General features: G+C 39.9%; 1 protein-coding gene across 2 annotated transcripts in view; it reads right to left on the bottom strand.

The window, feature by feature from the left end:
* The window catches only part of LOC149216955 (phospholipase D delta-like), a 212,753-nt gene that overhangs the window by 65,635 nt on the left and 122,121 nt on the right, over positions 1-24,997 (bottom strand). For both annotated transcript variants that reach the window (XR_016251158.1, XM_089392867.1), the window contains exon 8: positions 24,309-24,482. Coding sequence is in view for 1 of the 2 variants with exons in the window: in XM_089392867.1 (XP_089248993.1) it covers positions 24,309-24,482 (174 nt within the window). In the remaining variant the exon portion in view is untranslated. The remainder of the gene's footprint in view (positions 1-24,308; positions 24,483-24,997) is intronic.

Genomic DNA, 24,997 nt, shown 5'->3' with positions numbered 1-24,997 from the left:
TTCTAATATGGATAACTTCATGCTTCTATAGATTTGGTTGCACCTGCGATCTAAGTTGTGTAGATACACAATCTTCAATATGGTGAAGATGGTCGTTGATGTGATAAGCATGATGAGGATGATAATAACTCTGATGAAATGGTTGGAAGCCACGAAAGATTCGCCAATGACGAAAAGAAAAAGTTGATCTCCTTGAGAAAGCCTGAATAGAAGAGATCTCCCTAAGATTAAGAGGGAGTCTGGATAAATAGATGCTCCCTGGTTGAGATGCAGGGCATAGCTTGGTTGAAGAATGAATTTCGGAGGATGTGTTGTTGCATGAGAAATAGGAAAGGAAAGTGTATGATTGAGGTATCTTTTGTTAGAGATTCGGTTGATAGGCCTATTGACCCTGTGTTAAATTATGGTATGTTCTATTCTTAGAGTAGTTTGCTTCTTTTCTTCTTATTAGCCACTGATTAACAATCACATATACATTAAGTAAAGTGCAGATAAAACATTAAACGATCAACAGAAAACAAGCCAAGGCAAGAGACACAAGATGTGGCGGCTATCCAGGGATAAACCCCAATGCGGGGAAACCCTTTGATCAAATCCTCTTTTATCTTTAATAGTTTAGCAGAGAGAAATAGTACAAAATCATCATTCTGTAATTTTATATCAGCAACAGCAAACCCTAGATCAGCAAAGTCAAACTTAGTCAAACGAGATGAAATTGACCTCCAATATGCTTGGTCAATTTCCCGATCAACTAGTCCTCAAACAGCTTGAAGAAGCAGTCCATAAATAGTGCCAAAAACACAGTGAAACTGTTGTTGACTGAAGTCAACTTGCTGCCCCAAACTAGGGCAGTCAATGTTGGTCAAACTAGAGGTCAGATTGCCTCGATTTACGTGCCAAAATCTGCGGCCTACCTAGGAGAGGCAGCCACACCAAAACCGCACTCTTCTAAGGTCAACGCTTGGTCAACGCTGGTCAAAGAGACCTTCAGCAGCTTCTGCATCTTCCTTGCCCTTTTGCGTCCTCCTTCTTCCCACATGTGAGCTGCTCCTTGTGTAACCCAAAGCTAAGGAGAGAGAGAGAAGAATGAGATGAGTTGATAATGAATCAACCTCACTTGTACTTATATGATTTGTTGGGCATGTGTGCCACACATTTAGTTGTTGGCCGACCTTGACAATTTATCAAGTAAATACAAATAAATTCATGTCTCCATAAATACTTGTCGGAATCGGATGATCTTTAGATCAATCCTACACCTCTCAACTAGAGGAATCTAGGAAAAGTATCAGCTGCCATGAATAAGATGACCCACATGGACTTTGGCCCTAGTTGCCAATTTTAACACTCCCTCTCAACTAGGGAGAACTCCATCTGCCAATCCAGTGTTACTTGGGAGTGGGAGCGAAAGCAGGGAGCGGGAGCGAAAACGGGATCGGGAGCGACATTTTCAGAAGCTCCCGCTTTGGGAGCGAATCCCAGAGCGTTTTATATATATATATATATATTTTATATTTTGATACATATATGTCAATAAAAACATGTAGAATAATGAATTAGATATAAAAAACATAAAAAAACATAGATTGAACCATACAACAACAATCATCTAGAAATGTCTAATTTTTTAGTCTTGTTGGAAAATTAGGATCTTTGTAATTAATATCACCCTCTAAGCATTAATATCTAGAGGTATCTTTGTCATTACCTCTGTATCTGTATAGGGAACTTTGTCATTAATATCACCCTCTAAGCATTAACATAAGATAGAACAAGCATAGCATGTCAAGTCAAGATTTTGTTTGAGTGATGCGTACATTTTTAGGAGGGTCGTGATAGAGGAGTTCGACAACCAATGCCACTAACATCAAGGTACATAGAGGGATTGGTGCTCTTGATTAAATACGAGTTCCATACCCTAATACATGACAAAATTCAATGGAAACATTGCAATCCCCCAATCCTGAAATCCTGAAAAACTGATAAGTCTGCTGGATTTTGAATGAAATCTAAAATTCTACTTTCTCCATATGAAATCCAATGAGGCCAGAACCACTCTCAAACATCCTGAGTCATTTCATGGTAATGTTAAAAATTTAAATAAAAGGATGAAAATGAATATTAAGGAGAATGTCACTTTTACTTTAAGAATTTAACATTACCATGAATAGCATATCAATACTAGGGCCTAGACTTGATCATTGAGCTGCCCCACTCAAAAATTATTTGTTTCTTTCAAAAAAAGTTGCATTTCAAACATTACTACAAAAAAAAATTGCAAAAAAGGCAAAACGCTCCCGAAAAGGCAAGGAGCGAAATTTTTTTTAGGGAGTGCGCTCCCAAAATGGGAGCGATTTCAGGAGCGCGCTCCCGAGTCGCTCCCGCTCGGAGCGCGCTCCCAACCCGCTCCCGAGTCGCTCCCGCCCGGAGCGCGGATTGGGAGTGGGATCGAGGGGGAGGGGAGCGCTCCCCCGCAACTATGTGCCAATCCATCTGACCGTCGGTATTGTTCCAGCCATCAAATGCACTGCCTTGCACTGCTTAGCTCTGCTCTGCTCTACTAAACTATGAAGAAGAAGAGATGATCGAGGATGTATCATACCATCCTCCACTGACCCGAAGTCAATCTCAGAGTGTGTCAACCACTCTCACTAATCGCAAATCAATGTCATTGATCCCAAATCAATGGAGTTCATCCTAACATAGGGAGTACGGTAGATACAATGATGCGTCCATCGATAGTACTACTAATGGTCCCTAACCCCATTTCCCTACTCATTGATCAGATGAGAGGTACTTCCCATGAGTCATAGACTGCATGGGTAGGATGCCTCGACAGGAGAACTAATCATCCTGTCCACAAAAGAACAAATCATCCTGTCCAACAGTTGCCACAGGAGAATTAATCATCCTGTCCCACAGTCGCCACAGGAGAACTAATCATCTTGGCCCACAGGAGAACTAATCATCCTGTCCCACAGTCGCCACAGGAGAACTAATCATCCTGGCACACAGGAGAACTAATCATCTTGTCCCACAGTCGCCACAAGGTGTCACAGGGGAAGGTTGAATTTTTCACCCTGTACATAGCGCACCACCAAGGGATGATGAGTCGCGCTGTGGTCGCATGTTGCTCCAAGAAGTACCCCACGCCCCCCTAGAGCTCCCAGAGCTCAATATATACATCATACAGGACCCTCATAAGAGGGTCTCTCAATGACACCAAGTCATTCTCAGAAAGTCAAGAATTTGAGCTTTCCTAGGGGCTTCATCAAAATGTCGCCGACCTGTTCATCTGTACCGATATGTTGGAGCCTTATTGCTCCCCGTTGTACCATATCTCGGATATAGTGGTACCTGATATCAATGTGCTTGGACCGATCATGAAATATGGGATTCTCTGGCAAACGAATCCCACTCTGGTTGTCACACAGGATCACAGTAGTATCCAATGTGAATCCAAACAGCTCATTGAAGAGCTTCCGCAACCAGACTGCCTCACAGAAGGCCATACTAGCACTAATGTATTCTACCTCGGCGGTGCTCAAAGCCACCGACTTCTGCTTCATGCTTATCCAGGATATCGAGGCATATCCCAAAGAGAACAGCACCAGGAAGTGCTCTTTCAGTCCACGACACTGGAAGGTTGAATCTTTCACCCTGTACATAGCGCACCACCAAGGGATGGTGAGTCACCCTGTGGTCGCATGCTGCTCCAAGAAGTACCCCGCACCCCCTTAGAGCTCCCAGAGCTCAATATATGCATCATACAGGACCCTCATAAGAGGGTCTCTCAATGACATCGAGTCATTCTCAGAAAGTCAAGAATTTGACCTTTCCTAGGGGCTTCGTCAAAATGTCGGCGACCTGTTCATCTGTACCGATATGTTCGAGCCTTATTGCTCCCCGTTGTACCATATCTCGGATATAGTGGTACTTGATATCAATGTGCTTGGACCAATCATGAAATATGGGATTCTCTGACAAACGAATCCTGCTCTGGTTGTCACACAAGATCACAGTAGTATCCAATGTGAATCCAAACAGCTCATTGAAGAGCTTCTGCAACGAGACTGCCTCACAGAAGGCCATACTAGCACCGATGTATTCTACCTCGGCGGTGCTCAAAGCCATCGACTTCTGCTTCCTGCTTATCCAGGATATCGAGGCACATCCCAAAGAGAAACAGCACCAGGAAGCGCTCTTTCAATCCACGACACTGCCTACCCAATTAGCATCGGTATATCCATGTAGTCTCACATCTCTGGTAGTGTATCTCAAACCATGTGTGAATGTGCCATGAAGATATCTCAATAGATTCTTGGCACCAATCCAATGTGTGTGGTGAGGCTCAACCATATGTTGACTCAATGTGTTGACTGCAAAGCATATATCTGGACGGGAGTTCTCCAAGAACATCAATGCTTCGATGAGTTGACAATACTCTGTAGCATTTCGTAAAACAGGTCTGGCAGCACTACCGCTTAACTTCTTGAAGTCAAGCTCCATCGAGGTAGTTATGGGCTTGCAGTCCACCATATCGAACATTTCCAATATCTTCACCACATATTTTCCTTGAGATAGGAAAATCTCCCCTAGTTTCTGCCAGACTTCCAGTCCTAAGAAATAGTGCATCAGTCCTAGGACCTTCATCTCAAACTCAAAAGCCAACTCCCTCTTACATTTGTGAATGAGAGGGTCTGCCCCTCTTAGAAAGAGGTCATCAACATACAGCACCAGTATGAGAGGTTTGTCATCTTCAACCTTAAAGTAAAGGTTAGGGTCAGCTTCACTCCTAGTGAATCCCAGCTTCATCAGGTAGCTATCAATCCTCTCATACCACACTCGGGGTGCCTGCTTCAACTCGTAGATGGCTTTCTTCAACCTACATACGTGAGATTCCCGATCATGAATCTCAAATCCTTCGGGTTATTCCACATAGACTTCCTCTTTGATCGAACCATGCAAGAACGCGTTCTTGACATCTATCTGATGTAGGTTCCATCCTTGCAAAACAGCAAGGGCTATGATCGAGCGGATGGTGGTATATCGGGCAACAGGTGCAAATATGTCGTCATAGTCTTACCTTCCTTCTGAGAGAAGCCATGAGCGACAAAACGAGCCTTATACCTTTTAGCACTTCCATCAGTTGCATGCTTTATCTTGTAAAGCCATTTCGAAATGACAACTGCTTTGTCTTGGGGTCTGGGGACCACATCCCAGACATTGTTTTTCATGATGGACTCATATTCCTCAGTCGTAGCATCCTTCCATACTTGATGCTTGATAGCTTCTGCAAATGATGAAGGCTCATTTTGGATGATCGTGCTCATGATAGTCAAGTATCCCTGATACCTGGTCGGCTCCTTACTTTCCCGGAAAGTCCCTCTGGGTGCAATGTGTCCTTCAACATCATCAAGTGTCCCCCTAAGCCATGAAGGCCTTTTCCTAGAAGAGGAAGGCTCTTGCGGAGGGGGATCAATAGGATCCATAGGTTCTTCCACATCGGGCATCGTCTCATCTTCCTTTTCCTTCGGTTCCCTCATGTCAATTTCTTTAGATCCCCTTTGAGCAGGAAGATTGTCAACTTTGCTAAGGGCCATATCTTCGTCAAAGGTGACATCAGGGCTAATCTCGATTTCTCTTTGACAAGCCACATAAATTCTATAGCCCTTAGTATTTTCGCTATAGCCCATGAAGATTCCTTTCTTTCTAGATGCAACCAATTTATTCATTTTCTTCTTCAACACATGAAAGTATACAATTCTTCCAAAAATTCTAAAATGAGATACGTCAGGTTTCTTACCAGTTAACATCTCTTCGGGAGTCTTCGAACCCAATGTTTGATGAGGGCATCAGTTTTGCACATATACGGCAGTATTCGCAGCTTCGGCCCATAGAAACTTTGAAAGTCTTTGATCATGGAGCATAGCACAGACAGCTTCCACAATCGTACAATTCGTCCTTTCTGCCACGCCTTTCTGCTCAGGAGTATATGGTGTTGTAGTCTCCATCTTAATGCCAACCTCTTTGCAAAAGTCATGGAACTCATTGGATTCACACTCAATCCCATCATCAGTCCTTAAGATCTTGATCTTCTTTTCGGTTTGATTCTTGATCAAGGCTTTGAAGTGACGAAACCAAGTGAACACTTCATCCTTCTTTTTCAAGAAGTATATCCAAGTCTTGCAAGAATAATCATCTGTAAAAGTGAGGTAATATAAATATCCTCCCAAGGAGTGCACAAGCATCATACCAGATATGTCTGATTGAACCAGCTGCAACATATTGGAGCTCTTGCTTTGGCTTGAGGGGAATGGTCCCCTTTTGAGCTTCCCTTCGGCACATCTAGGATATACACCACCTTGCTCTACTCGGAACTCCGGCATCCCTGTCACCATTTGTCTTATATTGGATAGAGCTTTATAATGAAGGTGAGTGAACCTCCGATGCCATAGTTCGAACTGAAGTGATGTGTCACAAGACATGACACCCAGCGGACTTCCTCTAACCTGATATAATGAATCGACTCGAAACCCAAGAAAGCTTCTTTAAAATTCTTTTTCCATACACGTACCTTGCCATCGATGAAGGTCACCTTGTAGCCTTTGTTTTCCATTGCAGAAATGGACACTAGGTTCTTTTTTAGATCAGGTACATATAGGACTTCTTGCAAATGAATTGTATTACCCTGATTCAATTTAAGAGTGACATTCCCTACGCCTTTCACAGGATATTTTGCGTTGTCCCCCAAAACAATTTCCAAGTTTGTCTCCTTCTCTATTAGATTAGAGAGAGCTTCTTTGTAGCCAGTGAAGTGCCTTGAGGCACCACTATCAATAAGCCAATTTCCCAACGAGTCCGGGGGAGCAATAGTAGAGCTAGTAGACAATATTCATCTTGCTTATTATTAACAACGTTAGATTCATACCCTGAGTTTCTTGCTTTCTTGAAGGGTTGTCCTCTTCCTTGATTTCCAACATTTCTTTTACCTCTGCCATTGGACCTGCCATTCCTTTGATTGCCTTAAGAGTGATTTTGGTCACCGTCATGGTGTGAGTCCCTTTTGTCAGGGCACTCCCTCGCACAGTGGCCCATTTTGTTGCAATTATAACATCGTCCTTTTCTTCCACCCTTCGGTCCAACATTTCCATTGAATTTAGCCCCAGAATTGTTTCTTCTTTTAGCATGAGAAAAAAAAGCAAAGGGATTGCCTTTAAGTGCGGGCATTTCTTGCTCTTCCGTCCTTGTTTCTTTTTGAATACATCTAGCCATCAATTCCTCAAATCTTGGGATGACATTATTGTTGAGAAGAGTAGTCTTGAATATATACCACTCAGGTGGCAGTCCTCCAAGAGTTGTGATAGTCATTTCCCTGTCAGGAACTACTTCCCCAATAGATAGGAGATCATTCTTGATCTCAGTGATCCTTAAGAAATATGCTTGCATACTCTCATCTTTGCCCTTCTTAATGTCCTTCAACTTATTTCTAAGGAACAAAACTTGATTTGGATCATTAACTTTAAATAAACTCACCAGCCTATCATAGATTTCCTTGGAGGTGGTTAGCTCGGAAACATAGGCCACCAAGCGCTTGTCAATAGAGTCCCGAATGATCTTCTTTGCTTTGACTTCTCTCTTGGTCCACTTGCTTCTGGTAGCAGCGGATGCATTTGATGAAAGCGCAACAATATTGCCTCTCACATGGTCCAACACTTCCTGATCTTCTAAAGTTAGATTGAGAGACATCTCCCATCCGTCATAGGCAGACTTCTCACAGAGCTTGTCTTCGGCGAGGAAGAGTGTTGAGGACCCAATGAAGTTTTTAGGATAGCCTCGCCAACCTTCGGTGATTGCTCTTGCTCTTGCTTGGGCTTTGTCTTCACCTCTGCTCTAATACCATGTTAAATTATGGTATGTTCTATGCTTAGAGTAGTTTACTTCTTTTCTTCTTATTAGCCACTGATTAACAATCACATATACATTAAGTAAAGTGCAGATTGAACATTAAACGATCGACAGAAAACAAGCCAAGACAAGAGACACAAGATGTGGCGGCTAGCCAGGGACAAACCCCAATGTGGGGAAACCCTTTGTTCAGATCTTCTTTTATCTTCAATAGTTCAGCAGAGAGAAATAGTGCAAAATCATAATTCTGTAATTTTATATCAGCAGCAGCAAACCCTAGATCAGCAAAGTCAAACTTAGTCAAACGAGATGAAATTGCCCTTCAATATGCTTGGTCAATTTCCCGGTCAACTAGTCCTCGAACAGCCTAAAGAAGCAGCCCATAAATGGCCCCAAAAACACAGTCAAACTGTTGTTGACTGAAGTCACCCTGCTGCCCCAAACTAGGGCAGTCAACGCTAGTCAAACCAGAGGTCAAATTGCCCCGGTTTGTGTGCCAAAATCTGCGGCCTTCCTAGGAGAAGCAGCCACACCAAAACCGCACTCTTCTAAGGTAAACGCTTGGTCAACGCTGGTCAAAAAGACCTTCAATAGCTTCTGCATCCTTCTTTCTGTGTCTTCCTTGCCCTTTTGCGTCCTCCTCCCCACGTGTGAGCTGCTCCTTGTGTAACCCAAAGCTAAGGAGAGAGAGAAGAATGAGATGAGTTGATAATGAATCAACCTCACTTGTACTTGTATGATTTTTTGGGCATGTGTGCCACACATTTAGCTGCTGGCCAACCTTGACAATTTGTCAAGTAAATACAAATAAATTCATATCTCCATAAATATTTGTCAGAAGCGGATGATATTTAGATCAATCCTACACCTCTCAACCAGAGGAATCTAGGAAAAACATCCACTGCCATGAATAAGATGGCCCACATGGAGTTTGGCCCTAGTTGTCAATTTTAACACCCTGCCGCCTACACCTACCTACAAGTCAGTGAGAAAAGTCTTCAACCCTACAAGGTGTGGTTGGTGGCAGGGAACTCAGAGAAGGGGTTGTCACACTAATCCCGACTCTCTTTGTTTGAGCTATCTCCTAGGTTGGCTAAGGGGGGTGGTCCCTAATGAAAAGTTAAGTTAAAAGATGTTAGTTTCTAAGAGAGTGTTATAGTGAAAGTGGATTACTTTTAAGGATCTATGAGCAAATATGAAGTGAGCAACTTGAAATAACAATGTCAATCATTAATATGATTAAAAACCATAAAACCAGTGCCTTATAAGGAATTTGTTCAACAATTCAAAGATATATTTGTTCAAAGTAAAATGCAATGTTCTCAAAAGAGAAAACAAAGTCACCCTGAAAATGTAAATAAGAATTGTTAGCACAAGATATGTAAGATACAAAAATATCAGCAGCCATGAATAAGATGACCCACATGGAGTTTGGCCCTAGTTGCCAATTTTAACACCCTGTCGCCTACACCTACCTACAAGTCAGTGAGAAAAGTCTTCAACCCCACAAGGTGTGGTTGGTGGCAGGGAACTCAGAGAAGGCGTTGTCACACTAATCCCGACTCTCTCTGTTTGAGCTATCTCCTAGGTTAGCTAAGGGGGGTGGTCTTTAATGAAAAGTTAAGTTAAAAGATGTCAGTTTCTAGGAGAGTGTTATAGTGAAAATGGATTACTTTTAAGGATTTATGAGCAAATATGAAATGAGCAACTTGAAATACCAATGCCAATCATTAACATGATTAAAAACCATAAAACCAGTGCCTTATAAGGAATTTGCTCAACAATTTAAAGATATATTTGTTCAAAGTAAAATGCAGTGTTCTCAAAAGAGAAAACAAAGTCAACCTAAAATGTAAATAAGAATTGTTAGCACAAGATATGTAAGATACAAAATGTTTTTGAGATAATCAACTTTATAAATCAAAACATGTGAAACATATCTTGCCAAAACCCAAAAATTAGTAATTCACTTGGAAATGTAAAAGAAATGAAGTGTTAAACCAAGACATCAATATGCAATTAGACCTAAAACATGAAAAGAAAACACTTGTTTGAAATGATTACAATACTTTCTTTTGGAATAAACTTTGCATATGAAAACTCAAACCATCAAGTGACAAGTAAAGTAAATGTAATGGAAAGTGCTCTTGGCTAATTTTATCAATTAGCTCTAAAACAAGATTACAATTTAACTCTTCAATCCTCAGACCTCACCCTCGCCCAATGATATGGATCTCACAGTGAGGAGTCAATAGAGGATCCCTAAGATGTCTACTTCAACCAACTTATGTTGGAAGTAAAATTTTAATGAGGCTTGGGACATTCCTACACTAAAATGCCTAGATGAAATGCAAATTGTGTTAATTCCCCAAATTAAAATAATGATACATGCAAATACTTCAAAGAGATTGATTTGCAATGCTTGAAAATGAAATAGTGTTCAACATAAGTTGCAATTATAACTTCAATTGGAGGAATAAAATTAGCTTGCAAGTGTTGCATGTGTTTCATCAATGAATTAAAATGATACAAGTAATTTGCTTGAAAGTAAAATTTGTTTCATATAGACAATAACAATAAATTGCTCCAACATTCAATATAACAATGTAGCATAAAATTGAAGCATGTATTCAAGTGCTCATGAAACAATTTACCAAGGTAAATGGAAACGAATCATAATTTGTTAAGAATATAAAATGTTTGCATGTAAAGGATGAATTGCCCAAAGTAAAGTGTAAGCTTGTAGCTCCAAGCAACAATGAGAAAAAAAGCAAAGCTCAAATGAAATTGTAACAAAACTTTAACTTAATAAAATTTGACAATGAGGTTGTGTTAATTCCGAATTAAAGCATGCATGTAAGTGAATGAAGTATGAAAGCTTAAACCATGCGAATGTCAATCCACCCAAGAGAAGCCTCCTTCTAAATGGGGAGATAGGATACCATGGGAGAAATCCCGAACTCCCACGAGCAAGTTAGATCTTTTACTAATATTACAATGAGAAGAGTGCCCTTCAAAGTTCTCAACTATACTTCAAGGAGAGTCCTCACAATAATTGCTTGAAACTTGGACACTAGACCTCTTTTCTTGAGAAAGTAGTGACAAGATCTCACAAAACTTATGCAAGGGAAACAAGGTGTGAGTTTCTTCCAAATGCCCACAGCGTAGAGAGGAAAATGGGCAGCCCTCTAGTGAGCTCAACTTGGCCAAAATAAGCCTCAAAAGGGCTCACGACATCGTTGGAAATCGAACCCCCAACACTTGCCAAAGGTCCTACAAACACTTGTTAGATGTTGCGGGAAGTTGCTCCTCAAAATCTGCCACACAAGAGTTAGTAAACAATCCAAACAATGACTACAAAATAAGTCAAGTATTAATGGAAAAATCAGCAAGATAAAATGTATATGTACAATTATAATTTACAAAAGGCTAAGCTAAAGAGAGAGTAAACTCTCGTCTTTGCTTAGCCATCTTCAAGCTCTTAGATAGCAAATGAAATAAATGAAGTACATTTTTTTTAAAAGAGATTTAAATTTAGAAGTTCTCAACTTGTGTACAAGTTATGTGCCGAAATCCCTGCAAAACCACTTTGTAAGATAAGACTATGAAGGTTCAAAGAACAAATGGGAGCTACTTTAAGAATGTATCAAGAGTGGGTTGATCTCTCTAAAGACTACCCCTCACAATTGATTCTATAATATCCCAACAAGATGTTCTCTCTACAAAATTTCAATCAAAAATTAGTTCCATATAGATTTAACAATAAACAATGATAATAAACTCTAGAAATTTATTTAAAACCAACTAAACCATTCTATACCTAGAGCATACTTCTAAATCAAATGTCAAATCAAGATAGCTCTACATTAACAAATCTACAAGAGCATATGGAAGCAAATTAGATCAAAGCATGAGTAAAAGGAATTATAGCAATGCTCAACAATTCATCACACTCGAAAAGAAGGAACACCTCATGAATGAAACCCCAAAGTCTTTATTGATATTTCTGAAAGTGTACAAGGCGGCAATGCTTCCGCAAGCACAATAGCTAGTAACAATATCATCTAATGTGAGAGCCCATGGCTCTATTATATAGAGAGTTGGGAGCGAATCCCAATGAAGAATGACAATGACAAATGGAATTGGAGCCAATCCCAATGTAGAAGTGATTAAACAAGTGGCATGAGGTGACAATCCCAAAAAGAAATTTGAATTTGTTGAATGGAGCTTCAATGCCAAGTGTAAAAATCGAATTCTGGCCAGTGGACATCATTTTCTTCTTCCCTTATGTGCCAAATTCGAATTTTATGGTGGAATGACAATGTATATGGGTGGTAACCCATGTGGGGACAATTTCCCACACAAATCTCCACCAAATATTCTCCCAAATGTGCATTAACTTCACAAATTCGAATTTCCAAGCAGCTTGTTTCATTTAATGCCAGAAATTCGATTTATTTGAGCACATGTCCTTTCTTTGATTTTAGGAGTCCACATCACCTTCGGACTTCATTTTAACTCCGCCATAACTTTCTACCTCATTTACACAACATTTAGCATGTGTGGATACTTATTTTTCTCAATTTATTTAATTTCTAGCTTAATTAATTGCTAGATTTCCCACTAAACTTAGGAAAAGTGAGTTTTGAGGGTCCAAGGAACAAAACACATTATTAACCCTTCAAAGTGTGTCATAGTAGAAAGTTGAGGGTGAGAGGTGTAATTTTGATTACTCATACCCCATACAACTGCTCTAGACTACACTTATTACAATTTAAATACAATTTTATTTGCAATTTTTGACCTGCAGGAAATCTAAAAAATTAAAAAATGACTACCTAGACCTAACCAAATTCCACGAAATTTTTTGCGTGATATAGTATGGTAATATACATCGACTCTAGACACTAAGATGTGTCAGGGGCTCAACCTTCAAATCATCACCCCGGCTTTGGGTTAAAACGTAAGTGAAAAAACCTAGAAAATTATCTGCCTCTGAAAAAGAAAGGATAATTAACCAGATAAAAATAATACTCAAGGTGTACTCGTTTGTTGATCGAGTCCCAACATCCTAGGCCTGTTACAGACTCAAAACTCATTATTACTAGTATCACTTATTACAATTCCCCGTAGGGTGTGGAATCTGGGTATAAGAAAGATGATGAGAAAATAGAAGTAGAGTTTAAAAAACTCTGTTGACTGATGATATCTGATTGTACAAGTGTCCTCTGGATCATCCTTGGGCATGGAGTCTTCACATAATCATCAGGTGCCACTTCAGTGGTCAACAAGTCCAACTATGAAAAGTTGAGAAGCAACATCAAGACCCTAGAGGTTTGTATTTGATTATGTACATATGAAAGTATATTATTGATTGGGGTTGTGTTTGTATGGGTAAATCTCTCGAAGGTGTTGATAGCATGTTGGTTACTAATCAGTTTGACTAGGAGAGATTGGTTATCCTTGATCTGCTGGATCTAGGGGTGTTGAGGCTTTGTGAGTAAAGCATTGCCTAGGAGGACGTATGGCAGACACTTTGTGTTGATCTCTAGGTCCCGAAGTTGGAAAAGGTAGTGTTAATTATAGAACTCTGTTTTTGGATACACACCTGAATCTTTGGGTTGATAGTTAGCAAGTCTGATGGTACCTAGACAGACTGAAAGCTTGAGTCCATCTTAGTCCCACCCGGATAGATTTCCCTGGTCAAGAATCTAGTACGTGGCATTACAATGCCTAAATTGTTGAAGAGACCAATTGATATATTGCCCTGATCAAGAATCTAGTCCATGGAATTGCGGTGCCTAAAGTTCTTCATGGTTCATATAGTTGAGATCTTCCTTGTACTTGTATATGGTGAATAACTCCCTAGTTATGAGGGAGTTTTGGAAAATGTAACTAGGTTCGGTCTTCATTTAATGTATTCAAGTCATCTTGTAATGTACTTGTCAAAAGAATAAAGAAAAGAATTTTTATTATTATTGTGACTTATTAAAGCATGGGTTTCATGCTTGGGTCACCATGCTTTTAGGTCAAAGTCCCCATTGAGGACTTCTAGGATTTATTTTGCGTCAATAGAGTCATTGTACTTTTAAAGAGACCCTTCTTGTGCTTTTGAATCATAAGGTTAATTATTGAGTCAAATATAATTTATGTATCCTCCACATCAAGTCGACCTAGAAGAGATCAAGTCGACCTAAGGAAATCAATTCGACCTCCCTTGAAGCCTATAAATATTAGCAAGTCGAATTCATTTGGAGCACTTCATCTCAAGCAAGTTCGATATCTCTAAGGAAGTTGGGAAGTGCGAAGTACGAAGTCAAGAAACCAAAGGAAGTGCGAGTTGGGTGGAGTCTAAGGAGAAGAAGAAAAACAAAATTTTGGTGCTTCTCTCTCTGTTTCGTGCCCTAGATTGGGAGATCGAAGTCTTCCAAATTTCACTAATGTTGGAAGTTTCCTGATGTCATAAGCTGCTGCCTAGTCAAAGTTGCAGGAAAGGAGGTCGAAGATCTAGGAGGCTGACTTGGTGTGGAGGGAAGGTTTGGTCTTTGTCTAGGGTGAAGATGTGAAAATACCTAATCCTCAAGGAACCGTTATTGCAGCAAATCTGAATCTCCTTCACCTACTTGATTTTAATATAGATTATCAAGGTATTCTCTGAATACTGAAGCAAATTACTTCTACAGCCTACACTTCTTTAATACATGAAACAGAAAATTGAGCAAAGAACAAGATACATAGGACACAGTTATTTTTATACAAAATAGTCCCTAGAAAAATCCAATGCGGGAAAACTAGTGTAGTAGCTCTGAGGGTTTTCTATTATTAAGCAGTAATTCTGAATACAAATGTTGGACGCCCTCCCGGCAATCCAGTGATAGAGAAAATATAATGGCAAAAAACTGAGTGAGTTTTACCTCACTTCACCCGGCAAATTCCGGTTGATCCGACAGCAAAACTGGCTAACCCTAGCTACCTCTGTGCTGGCCCTATGTCAACCCTACAGGCTCTGCGTCAGCTCTGCGTTGTCTCTTTTGCCCACTGCGTTAGCTTTCCCGACTATTCCAGCAATTCCTGCTTGTTGCGTGGAGGGCAGCTTCAGCATCTGCGTTGGCCCTTCTGGCTTTGCGTCAGGACTGTGTGGGCCCAAATTGGCCCAGCGTCAGTCCTCCTAGATGTTGTGTTGCCTCCACAAGCTTATCTCGGCCTCTCTATCAGTACTCACAAACTATCCCTATCCCTCTGCTGCAACTGATCAATCAGTTTGAATTCTCAGCTTCCTAGCCCCAGAAATCGAACTCCAGATCAATTTGTTCTCTCATGTGTGTGTTTCTAAATGAACCCCAAGCCTCATTCTTATACTTTTCTTGTTGAAACTTCAACGGTCGAGATTAAGTCTCTAATCAACAGCTAAGATTAAAACTTGACTTGATCTGCCTTCTAGATCATTCTCACCCATATTTTGATTAATACCCACTAATACTTTAATTTTCCTAAGTTTAGACTTAGGAACCCCATTAAAAATATTAATTATTTTAATAAAATACAATCCAGGTGGAATTTCACCAAATGCTTTATGGGTTCTTTAGAATTCATGTACCTTAGCCTCTCCGCCAATTTTCATGGCTAGAGCACATCCAATCCTACCAAAAACTAACACTCCCACTTGGCAAGGAAGGTGCTCTAGCAACAATGTCCAACTGCATGTTGCTCTGTTCTAAAGCATCTCCTTTCTGCACTGTTGCCGCCACCAACATTGTGCTGTTGCTGCTACTGTATTGTTGCCCATGACACTGCCACTGCCACTGCCATCGCTGCATCTGTACTACAACTTCCTCTGCATCTGTTGCTAACATTGCCACTACTAGCTCTGCACTGCGTCATTTTCCAATTGTTGTTGTTCAGCAACGGAAAAGCATCCAAAATCAACTAACTTTGTTCAGCATAATACCATGAATGTTGGAATCTAACTGCTATTAGTCTCTGACCCTCTAAATCTTCTGCGCTGTTGCTAACTTTTGCATTGCTGCCAACCTTGCTCTGCGTTGATCAGTCCCTGGTCTCAGTGTACTACATCTGTCTCTCCAAACAATCCACTGCATCATCTGACACTAAGTCCATCTCGCTACTCTGAATCTCAGGCTCCCGTAGTAAGGAATTGATCCATGAGGTGGACTCCTCAAGGGTCTTGCTCGCATGTAGTCCTCCCGACTATAGCTCAATATCGCCCCATTTCCCTCCTGGAGATGCATGGGCACTCATGGAAAACTCATCTTCGTCAATTCTTGCTAGAGCAGTCTTAGGATTATGTTTCTCATCCTTATCATTTTGTTTCAAAGGACACTGGGATGCAAAGTGGCCCATCTCACCACATCTGAAACATTTCACCTTCGAAATGTCTTTCTGCTTCTGCTTTTGTTGTCACTTTGATGCTAAAGTTGTGTTCTCCTCCTCCTCCTTGGTCTTCGTGCCACTCCCACTATTTCCATTGAGGGACCTTAACCAGATCTCTCCTTAATTCCTCCTATTGAAATGTTGCCCACATCTCCTCCCATGAAGGTAGTTTTTCCCTGCCCAATATACTTTGGACGAAGACTTGCCATTCATCTGAGACTCCATTCAAGGTCGTCCTTACCATCATAGTAGACTGAGGAATAGACCCCACTGCAGCAAGGTGGTCTTTGGTGTCCTGAAGACGTTGAAGATAGGAGTTAAACCCTTGGCCCTTCTACATCAATGTCAGCTGCAACTTTTGTTCTAAGTACATCTTCCATTGTTTGGAAAAACCTTCAAACAGTGAAGACAAAGCTTCCCACATCTCCCGGGTTATATCTTTGCCCTGCAAGTGTGAGACCACATGATCTCGAACTCCATCGAGTATGAACCTCGAATAGACCCCACTGCAGAAAGTTGGTCTTTGGTGTCTTGAAGACGTTGAAGATAGGAGTTAACCCCTTCTCCCTTCTGCATCAATGTCCGCTGCAACTTTTGTTCTAAATACATCTTCCGTTGTTTGGAAGAACCTTCATACAATGAAGACAAAGCTTCCCACAACTCTTCGGTTGTATCTTTGCCCTGCAAGTGTGAGACCACATGATCTCGAACTCCATCAAGTATGAACCTCTTCGCCTTCCCCTACTCAGCCTTGTACTTCTTCTTCTAAACATTGTCAGCGGGAACAACCACAACACTCTCGACGTAGGCTTCGAGATCATACTCCTTTATAACAGCTAATATTCTGGACTTCCATATGACAAAGTTGGAAGCTCCTTCCAACCTATCCTGATCTCTGAGCCCATGCAATGCCATCTCACCCAAAATGTCGAATTGACTCCTCTAGTCACTGCTTGTCATTGTTCAACAATGCTGCCCGGCAAGTAAGAAATTTGAACTTTTGGCGAGAAAAGTTCTCTGAGGAGAAAATTTCCCTTCTATGTGTCTTCACTCTTTCCTGACGGATTTTTGCCCCGACAGAAACTGTGTCCTTCAAGCACTACGCTGAGGCTCTGCGTCACTCCCTCTGCCTCTACAAACTCACGAGCTGGAAATCGTACCTCTCTATCGGCTCTCTCAGAGAGAGATTTCCTTGGACTCTCTGCTTCTCGGCAAGGACTGTGCAATCCCTTCAAGGGGATTCGAATTGTTGCCAAGTGAAGTTTTTGGCCTCTCTGCTCAGTGCTGGATCTGCTCTTCTTGTTTCAAAATCAATGCTCTGATACCATGTGAAAATTCCTAATCCTCAAGGAACCCCTACTGCAGCAAATCTGAATCTACTTCACCTACTTGATTTTAATATACATTATCAAGTTATTCTCTGAATATTGAAGAAAATTACTTCTGCAGCCTACACTTCTTTAATATTTGAATACATGAAACAAAAAACTGAGCAAAGAACAAGATACATAGGACACAGTTATTTTTGGACAAAATAGTCCCCGGAAAAACCCAATGCGGGAAAATCGGTGCAGCAACTCTGAGGGTTTTCTATTATTAAGCAGTAATTCTGAATACAAATGTTGGATGCCCTCCTGGCAATCCAGTGACAGAAAATACAATGGCGGAAAACCGAGTGAGTTTTACCTCACTTCACCTGACAGATTTCAGCTGATCCTGCAGCAAAACTGGCTACCCCAACTACCTCTGTGTTGGCCCTGCGTAGGCCCTGCGTCAGCCCTACAGGCTTTACGTCAGCTTTGCACTGTCTCTTCTTCCCACTGCGTCAGCTTTCCCGGTTGTCAAAATAGGACACAGTTATTTTTGGACAAAATAGTCCCCGGAAAAACCCAATGCGAGAAAATCGGTGCAGCAGCTCTGAGGGTTTTCTATTATTAAGCAGTGATTCTGAATACAAATGTTGGATGCCCTCCTGGCAATCCAGTGACAGAGAAAATACAATGGCAAAAAACCGAGTGAGTTTTACCTCACTTCACCTAACAGATTTCAGTTGATCCGACAGCAAAACTGGCTAACCCCAGCTACCTCTGTGTTGGCCCTGTGTAGGCCCTGCGTCAGCCCTACAGGCTTTATGTCAGCTTTGCACTATCTCTTCTTCCCACTACGTCAGCTTTCCCGGTTGTTCTGACAGTTCCCCAGTAGTTCCGCCTTTTTGCGTGACAGGCAACTTCAGCTTTTGCACTGGCGCTTCTGGCTATGCGTCAAGCCTGCGTGGGCCCAGATTGGCCCAGCATCAGTCCTCCTGGCTGTTGCACTGCCTCCACAAGATTCTCTCCACCTCTCCATTAGTACTCCCGAACTATCCCTATCCCTATCCCTCTGCTGCAACTGATCACTCAGTTCGAATTCTCAACTTCCTAGCCCCAAAAATCGAACTCCAGATCAATTTGTTCTCTCCTGTGCGTGTTTCTTGTTATTATGATTCATCATTCTACATGCTTTCTTATTCTTGATGAACTGAAGAAGGATGATAGACGATGTTTGCCAAATTGAATTCTTCATAGTGATTTCCAATAACATGGAGTCGGATCAATTGAGATGTGAAGAAAGGAGGTATAATAGATGTCAGACATTAGCAGCGTATGACACTCCAGCTATAGGATGTTCATCAAGATAGATGAGTAGAATGGATAGTGGAGTGTGGAGAAAACCTTCCTTGCTAAGACGGAGTGTTAGTTTTTTATGGATATGATAGCATTAGACAGGTGTTCTAGTCTCTATGGTGTCAGAGAAGCTATGAAACATGAGATCTCCAAAAGCCAGAAAAGGTTTCGAGAAAAAACATTTAGAAGCCCCCAATTAAATTAATCGATCAATAATTAAAAATGTCGTAAGTTAAACATAGGAAAATTGATTAATTAATGGGTATTAATTGAGGAGATTGATTTTGCTCTAAAGACTTCCAGAAAAGTCACTTGATGGAGTCTAAGATGATCTGAGCCATCGACCATAATTAGATTTTGGTTATCGATGCTCCAACAAGAAATTATAATAGCAAGTCGAAGGGGCTTGGAGAAGACACAGTTCACAATTTGTGAGCAAGGCAGTTTGAATTCCACAGTTCGCGGTATTCAGTGAGGATGCAGTTCAAGCCAAGAGAGAGAGTAGCAAGGGTTTGCAAAGTGACAATTTCTGGAGAAATTCTCAAGAGGTTTTCCAGTTTCCAGAGTTAGGGAAGGAAGGTTGAATTATCCAGCAGGAAGGCCTCATTCTGTAGTACGAGTTGCTCAGTTTACTAGTGCGAGTTACCAGAAGGAAGATCGATTCAGCAACTAGAGCCCAGATCTAGTCTTGGGAGGCCTAGCGAATTGTTTCAAGAGGCAAAGAGAGGCAAGACAGCCCATCTAGAGGTGTTCCGAAGGCAGGACGGATTTTCTCCAGCAAGTTGTGCACATTCCTAGTCCAATAGTTTGTATTAGTTGTAATTCTCTATATTTGCAACATAATAATAAAACCCTCATCTGCTGCATTGGTTCTCCCTTTGGTGTTTTTCCGGGGACAATTGTCCAAAAAATGACGGTGTCATTTTATTTTGTGTGTGCATCTATTTCTCAATTCCTATTTTTATTTCCCTGACATATTTTAATTCGTGAAGAATTGTACGTGAAATATTTGTTATTTGTCATAATAATAATTAAATAAGACAAATAAAGTGTTAAGTTAGAAGAATAATTTCCAGTTGTTGCAGTTCAAGGAATTTTCACAGTAAGTGTCTCAAACTAGGGCTTAACCAACCCCCAAAGTGAAATTCCCACCAATGATGATAATCCTTGGCTCAACTCCCCTCCTCCAAGATGGTGCACTTCCAACAAGTTATTAGTCCAATGAAGCCTCTTTCATGATGGGCCACTATCTAAGTGTTCTCATCTAGGCTGCTTGGAACCAGGAGCAAAAGAAAAAGCAGGGGCGAGGAGCAACAATTTTCAAAATCTTTTGAGTTGGGAGCGAATTTTATATAATATATGCTTTTATATAGTTTGATGCATATATGTCAACAAAAGCATGTAGAATGATGAATGAGTTATAAAAGGCATAAAAACATGGATTAAACCATATAACATCAATCATCTAGTAGTTATAATCTTAGTAGTTATAATCTTCATCCACCACAGGTCCACAAATTACAAGTTCTCATTTATATAGCATGTAAGGGTGCACATAACCAAAATAGCATCAAACGCAATCCATCTTTGAATTGAAAATACATCAACAAACAAGCTCTAGATGGTCTCTAGCATCCAAAAAAGTCATGCTACGAAAAAAACCTACATATCATCGGAATCATTGCCTATCTTGGGATCTTTGTCATTAATATCACCCTCCAAAAATTAACTTAAGATAGAAAAAAAAGTAGCATGTCAAGTCAAGATTTTGTTTGAGTGATGGGTACATTTTTAGTAGGGTCATGATAGAGGAGTTTGACAACCAATGTCACTAACATCAAGGTACATAGAGGACTTGGTTCTTTTGATTAAATATGAGTTCCATACCCTAATACATGACAAAATCCAATGGAAACATTGCAATCCCCCCAATCCTGAAATCTTGAAAAACTAACAAGTCTACTGGATTTTGATTGAGATCTAAAATTCTACTTTCTCCATATGAAATCCAATGAGATCAAAAGTTCAAAACCACTCTCAAACATCCTGACTCATTTCATGGTAATGTTAAAAATTTAAGTGAAAATGAAAGATAAAGAAGAATGCCACTTTTACTTTAAGAATTTAGCATTACCATGAATTGCATATCAATACCAAGGCCATAGGCTTGAAGATCAGGCTGTCCCACTCAAAAATTCTTGTTTCTTTGAAAAAATTTGTGTTTGGAACGTCTTTGTGAAAAAAAATTTGTGAAGAAAAGCTAGGGAGCGAAAAAAAATTGTGGGAGTGCACTCTCGGGGTCACTCCCTAAGCATGTCCCTCTTCTTCTGACTATGTGCCACGTCCTCTCATATGCCTAATGCTACTCTCACATGTGCCAACATGGTCACTAAGCTCTAATGCTCAACATATGTGTTTATGTCCATCACCAACCTCCATGAAGTATGCTCCTCAACCGAAGCAACCTAAGTCAAGTGTCCAACCTCCAAGTTCACTATCACATGGTCCCAAGCTCCTAGGGCCAAGTGCCCTTCTCTGAGTTCCTAGCACTCGTCTTAGATAGGTACCTCCTCTAAAAAAAGAAATTGATTCCCCCATTATGTGCACCCAATGGGTTGGTGATTGTGTCAATTGAAGAAACAACCTCCGAGGTAAGGATCTATGGTAGCACTCTAACCAAGATAAAGCATGCAACTAAATTGAGACATCCATATGTCCTTGAAGCATCAACAAAGGAGTAGTGCTAAGGGAAAACAATTTTGGAGTTACCCAAAAAGCTAACAAGAATAACCCTAGGAAAATAGGGCGCTATCCTTTAAAGGAAGGTTTATGCCCCATAAAACACTATAGAATCCAAGAGGACAATGCTAAAGAGTAAGATAAATTCACGCATGCTAATGATATCGTGATGAGATTCATAATAGGGAGAAATGGTTGAAAGGAACCAACCAGCAAACCCTAAACCACCTACACTGAGAAGGTAAGCCAGCACTAGGAGAAAGATAATTTTGCACCAATCCACAATAAAAGAAACCAACAAGAGCACCTTTAAAGAGAAATCACCCAAGAACACTAAAAGACAATTCTTGAAAGATAACCCTTAAAAATAGATCAAACCATCAAAGAGAGCACAATTCTAGCTTATGGTGCTCATAGGCTAAATGAATGAGTAGAGCAGAGCACCCTCCCAAGAGGGATTATGGGCCCAAATAACTAGGTCAGTGTTAACCACCTTCACTATGTTAACTAGGTCAGTGTTAACCACCTTCACTATGTTGCAAGAATCACAGAAGGGAGAGTTGTACCCCATACATTTCCATGCAGAAAAGCATGTGGTACAGCTTGGAAACACATTTCAAGCTCTACACACGTCCCATGTGTGTTATACATGTATCATATGGCCTGAAATGCATTTCCTGGTCATACAATTATCCATCCATACAGTGTTTCCAAAAGTGTTTAATGACTACTAAAAGTTCACATTTCCTTAATCTTTCATTATTTATCCTTTTTGTTAAAAATTTAACATTACCATTAAAAGTTCACATTTCCTTAATCTTTCATTATTTATCCTTTTTGTTAAAAATTTAACATTACCATTAAATTGTTTGAGGATGTTTGAGAGTGGTTCCAACCTCACCAAACTTCATATGGAGAAAATAGAAGTTCATATTCTATTCAAAATTCAGCAGACATAACAATATTTAAGTTTTTACGGTTGGAAGGATTGCAGCATTTTCATTGGATACTACCATATATGAGCATATGGGATCAGCATTTAATCAAGAGCGCCAAGACCTTTATGTGCGCCAATGTTTGTTGACTTCATATGGAGAAAATAGAAGTTCATATTCTATTCAAAATTCAGCAGACATAACAATATTCAAGCTTTTACGGTTGGAAGGATTGCAGCATTTTCATTGGATACTACCATATATGCTCCTTGCAGCATTTTCATTGGATACTACCATATATGAGCATATGGGATCAGCATTTAATCAAGAGCGCCAAGACCTTTATGTGCGCCAATGTTTGTTGACTTCATATGGAGAAAATAGAAGTTCATATTCTATTCAAAATTCAGCAGACATAACAATATTCAAGCTTTTACGGTTGGAAGGATTGCAGCATTTTCATTGGATACTACCATATATGAGCATATGGGATCAGCGTTTAATCAAGAGCGCCAAGACCTTTATGTGCGCCAATGTTTGTTGTGCTATTTCTTGAACTCCTCTATCATGGCCTTAACAAAAATGTACCTTTTAATCAAGCCAAATCATTGATTAGGCATGCTTACTTTTCCTACTATATTTTAAGGCTTGGATTAGGCAGTTTCATCAAAATTGAATGGTGTTGACTGATGTCCCTAAAGGATCAAATCTATTTATAAGGCTTTCTTTCAAAATTTCACTATAATGAGCTATTTATAAGATAGATCTCTCTCTCTCCCTCTCTCTATATATATACACACACATTTATCCATTTCTCACAAAATCTCTCTCTATATATATACACACACATTTCTCCATTTCTACATTTTTCATTTCTCCATTTCTACATTTTTGAGGGGTCTCATTTCCAGAATGTTTCCATTTAGAAACTTGTACCTGTTTCCTCATATCATGCAAATTAGCAGCTAGGAATATAATAAATGACTATTGATTAGTTCAGCTTTCAGCCAAACCCTGGGAAAATACTAATACACAATACTAATGATTAAAAAGTAAGGTCAGCCTTGGCCACAACTAAAGATAAATCAACATTGAAGAAGAGATTATATGGTGCCAAGATGGTGTATTGCCTAAAGCCTTCTCTAAGTGACTATATTTGAGAGCCCCAAAGTTTTAAAGGTGCCTCTGGTCAAGGTAATATTTGTAATTAGGAGTCAAACATAAGGGCAATCCATCATGGATAAACACATAATTCTAATGACGATCAAACATAAATCTTTCCCACACATGCAATCTTCTGGTCAAGAATAAAGCACATGTAACTGGCAGAAGAAACAAGAGTACATTATATGAGGAGAATTATATACACCAATAGAATTAAACATGTCCTAAAGTGACAGTTTCAGAGAACCTCACCAACACATCAATCAAACACTGTAAACACAAACATGATGCATTAACTATGCTTTCTGATGTTGCCTATAGATCTAAACTAAGGATACTTTTTTTCTTTAGATTTGATAATGTTTCTTTGTAAATTCAACATTTAAGTTTTAACAGACAAAAGAAAAAGTAAGTTGAAAACAGGCATTAAATATGTACAGGACACAAAAGGACAGAATAGATTAACAAAATCCTCAATCAATTGACTGCATACACCTGGAATTAGTACCTGGGGGCTGTTTTCGGCTGGTGAGTTTATTGAAGGTGGCTCACTCCCAAACTTTGGTTCCCTATTTCCAAGGCAGTAAAAATTCAAATAATCTTGTGGATGTTGACTATCTGCCAATCCTTCATCCTTCAGAGCCTCTGCAATAACGCCATACATCATCTCCATTGTCTGGCTCTGTTAAGAAGAAATGAAAATTTGAAAGAGGATTTTAGAGACTGAAATCTGTCCAAAGAACCTTCATCATTTGAAAATCTGCAATTGAATGTGATAGCTTTCTGATCCAGAATATTATCAATGGTTATAGCATCTTCATAACATCTAGTCAACAGATACAATTTATCCACAAAAATCAAAAAATATAGTTGTGTTTCCTGTTCAGAAACTTCTAGAAAATGATTTGAATATAATATTATTAGAGATCAAAGAATATTTAATCACCTCTGAAGAACTAAAATAATGAACTGGTTCTATAAGATAAGATAGGATAATTTTACTAATGTTCAATGAATGACCACAAAAGTAGGTCAATGGGACTCAAGAATACAGCCAGTATGAATACAATGTGGGAGTACAAGTGCAGCTCCAGCTCCTAGAGAATGCTGAAAATAACATAAAGAAAGAAACCTGCAATAATAAAACCTCAAAACACGTGTATATCTGTGACAAAGGTAGGGTGATACAAAATACTA

Source organism: Pinus tabuliformis, chromosome 1_1 (assembly GCF_031772625.1).
Source record: "Pinus tabuliformis cultivar Carrire ecotype Pingquan chromosome 1_1, CPIR1, whole genome shotgun sequence".
Lineage (NCBI taxonomy): Eukaryota > Viridiplantae > Streptophyta > Pinopsida > Pinales > Pinaceae > Pinus > Pinus tabuliformis.
The sequence above is the reverse complement of the archived record's forward strand: the minus strand, read 5'-3'. Positions and strand labels throughout refer to the sequence as shown.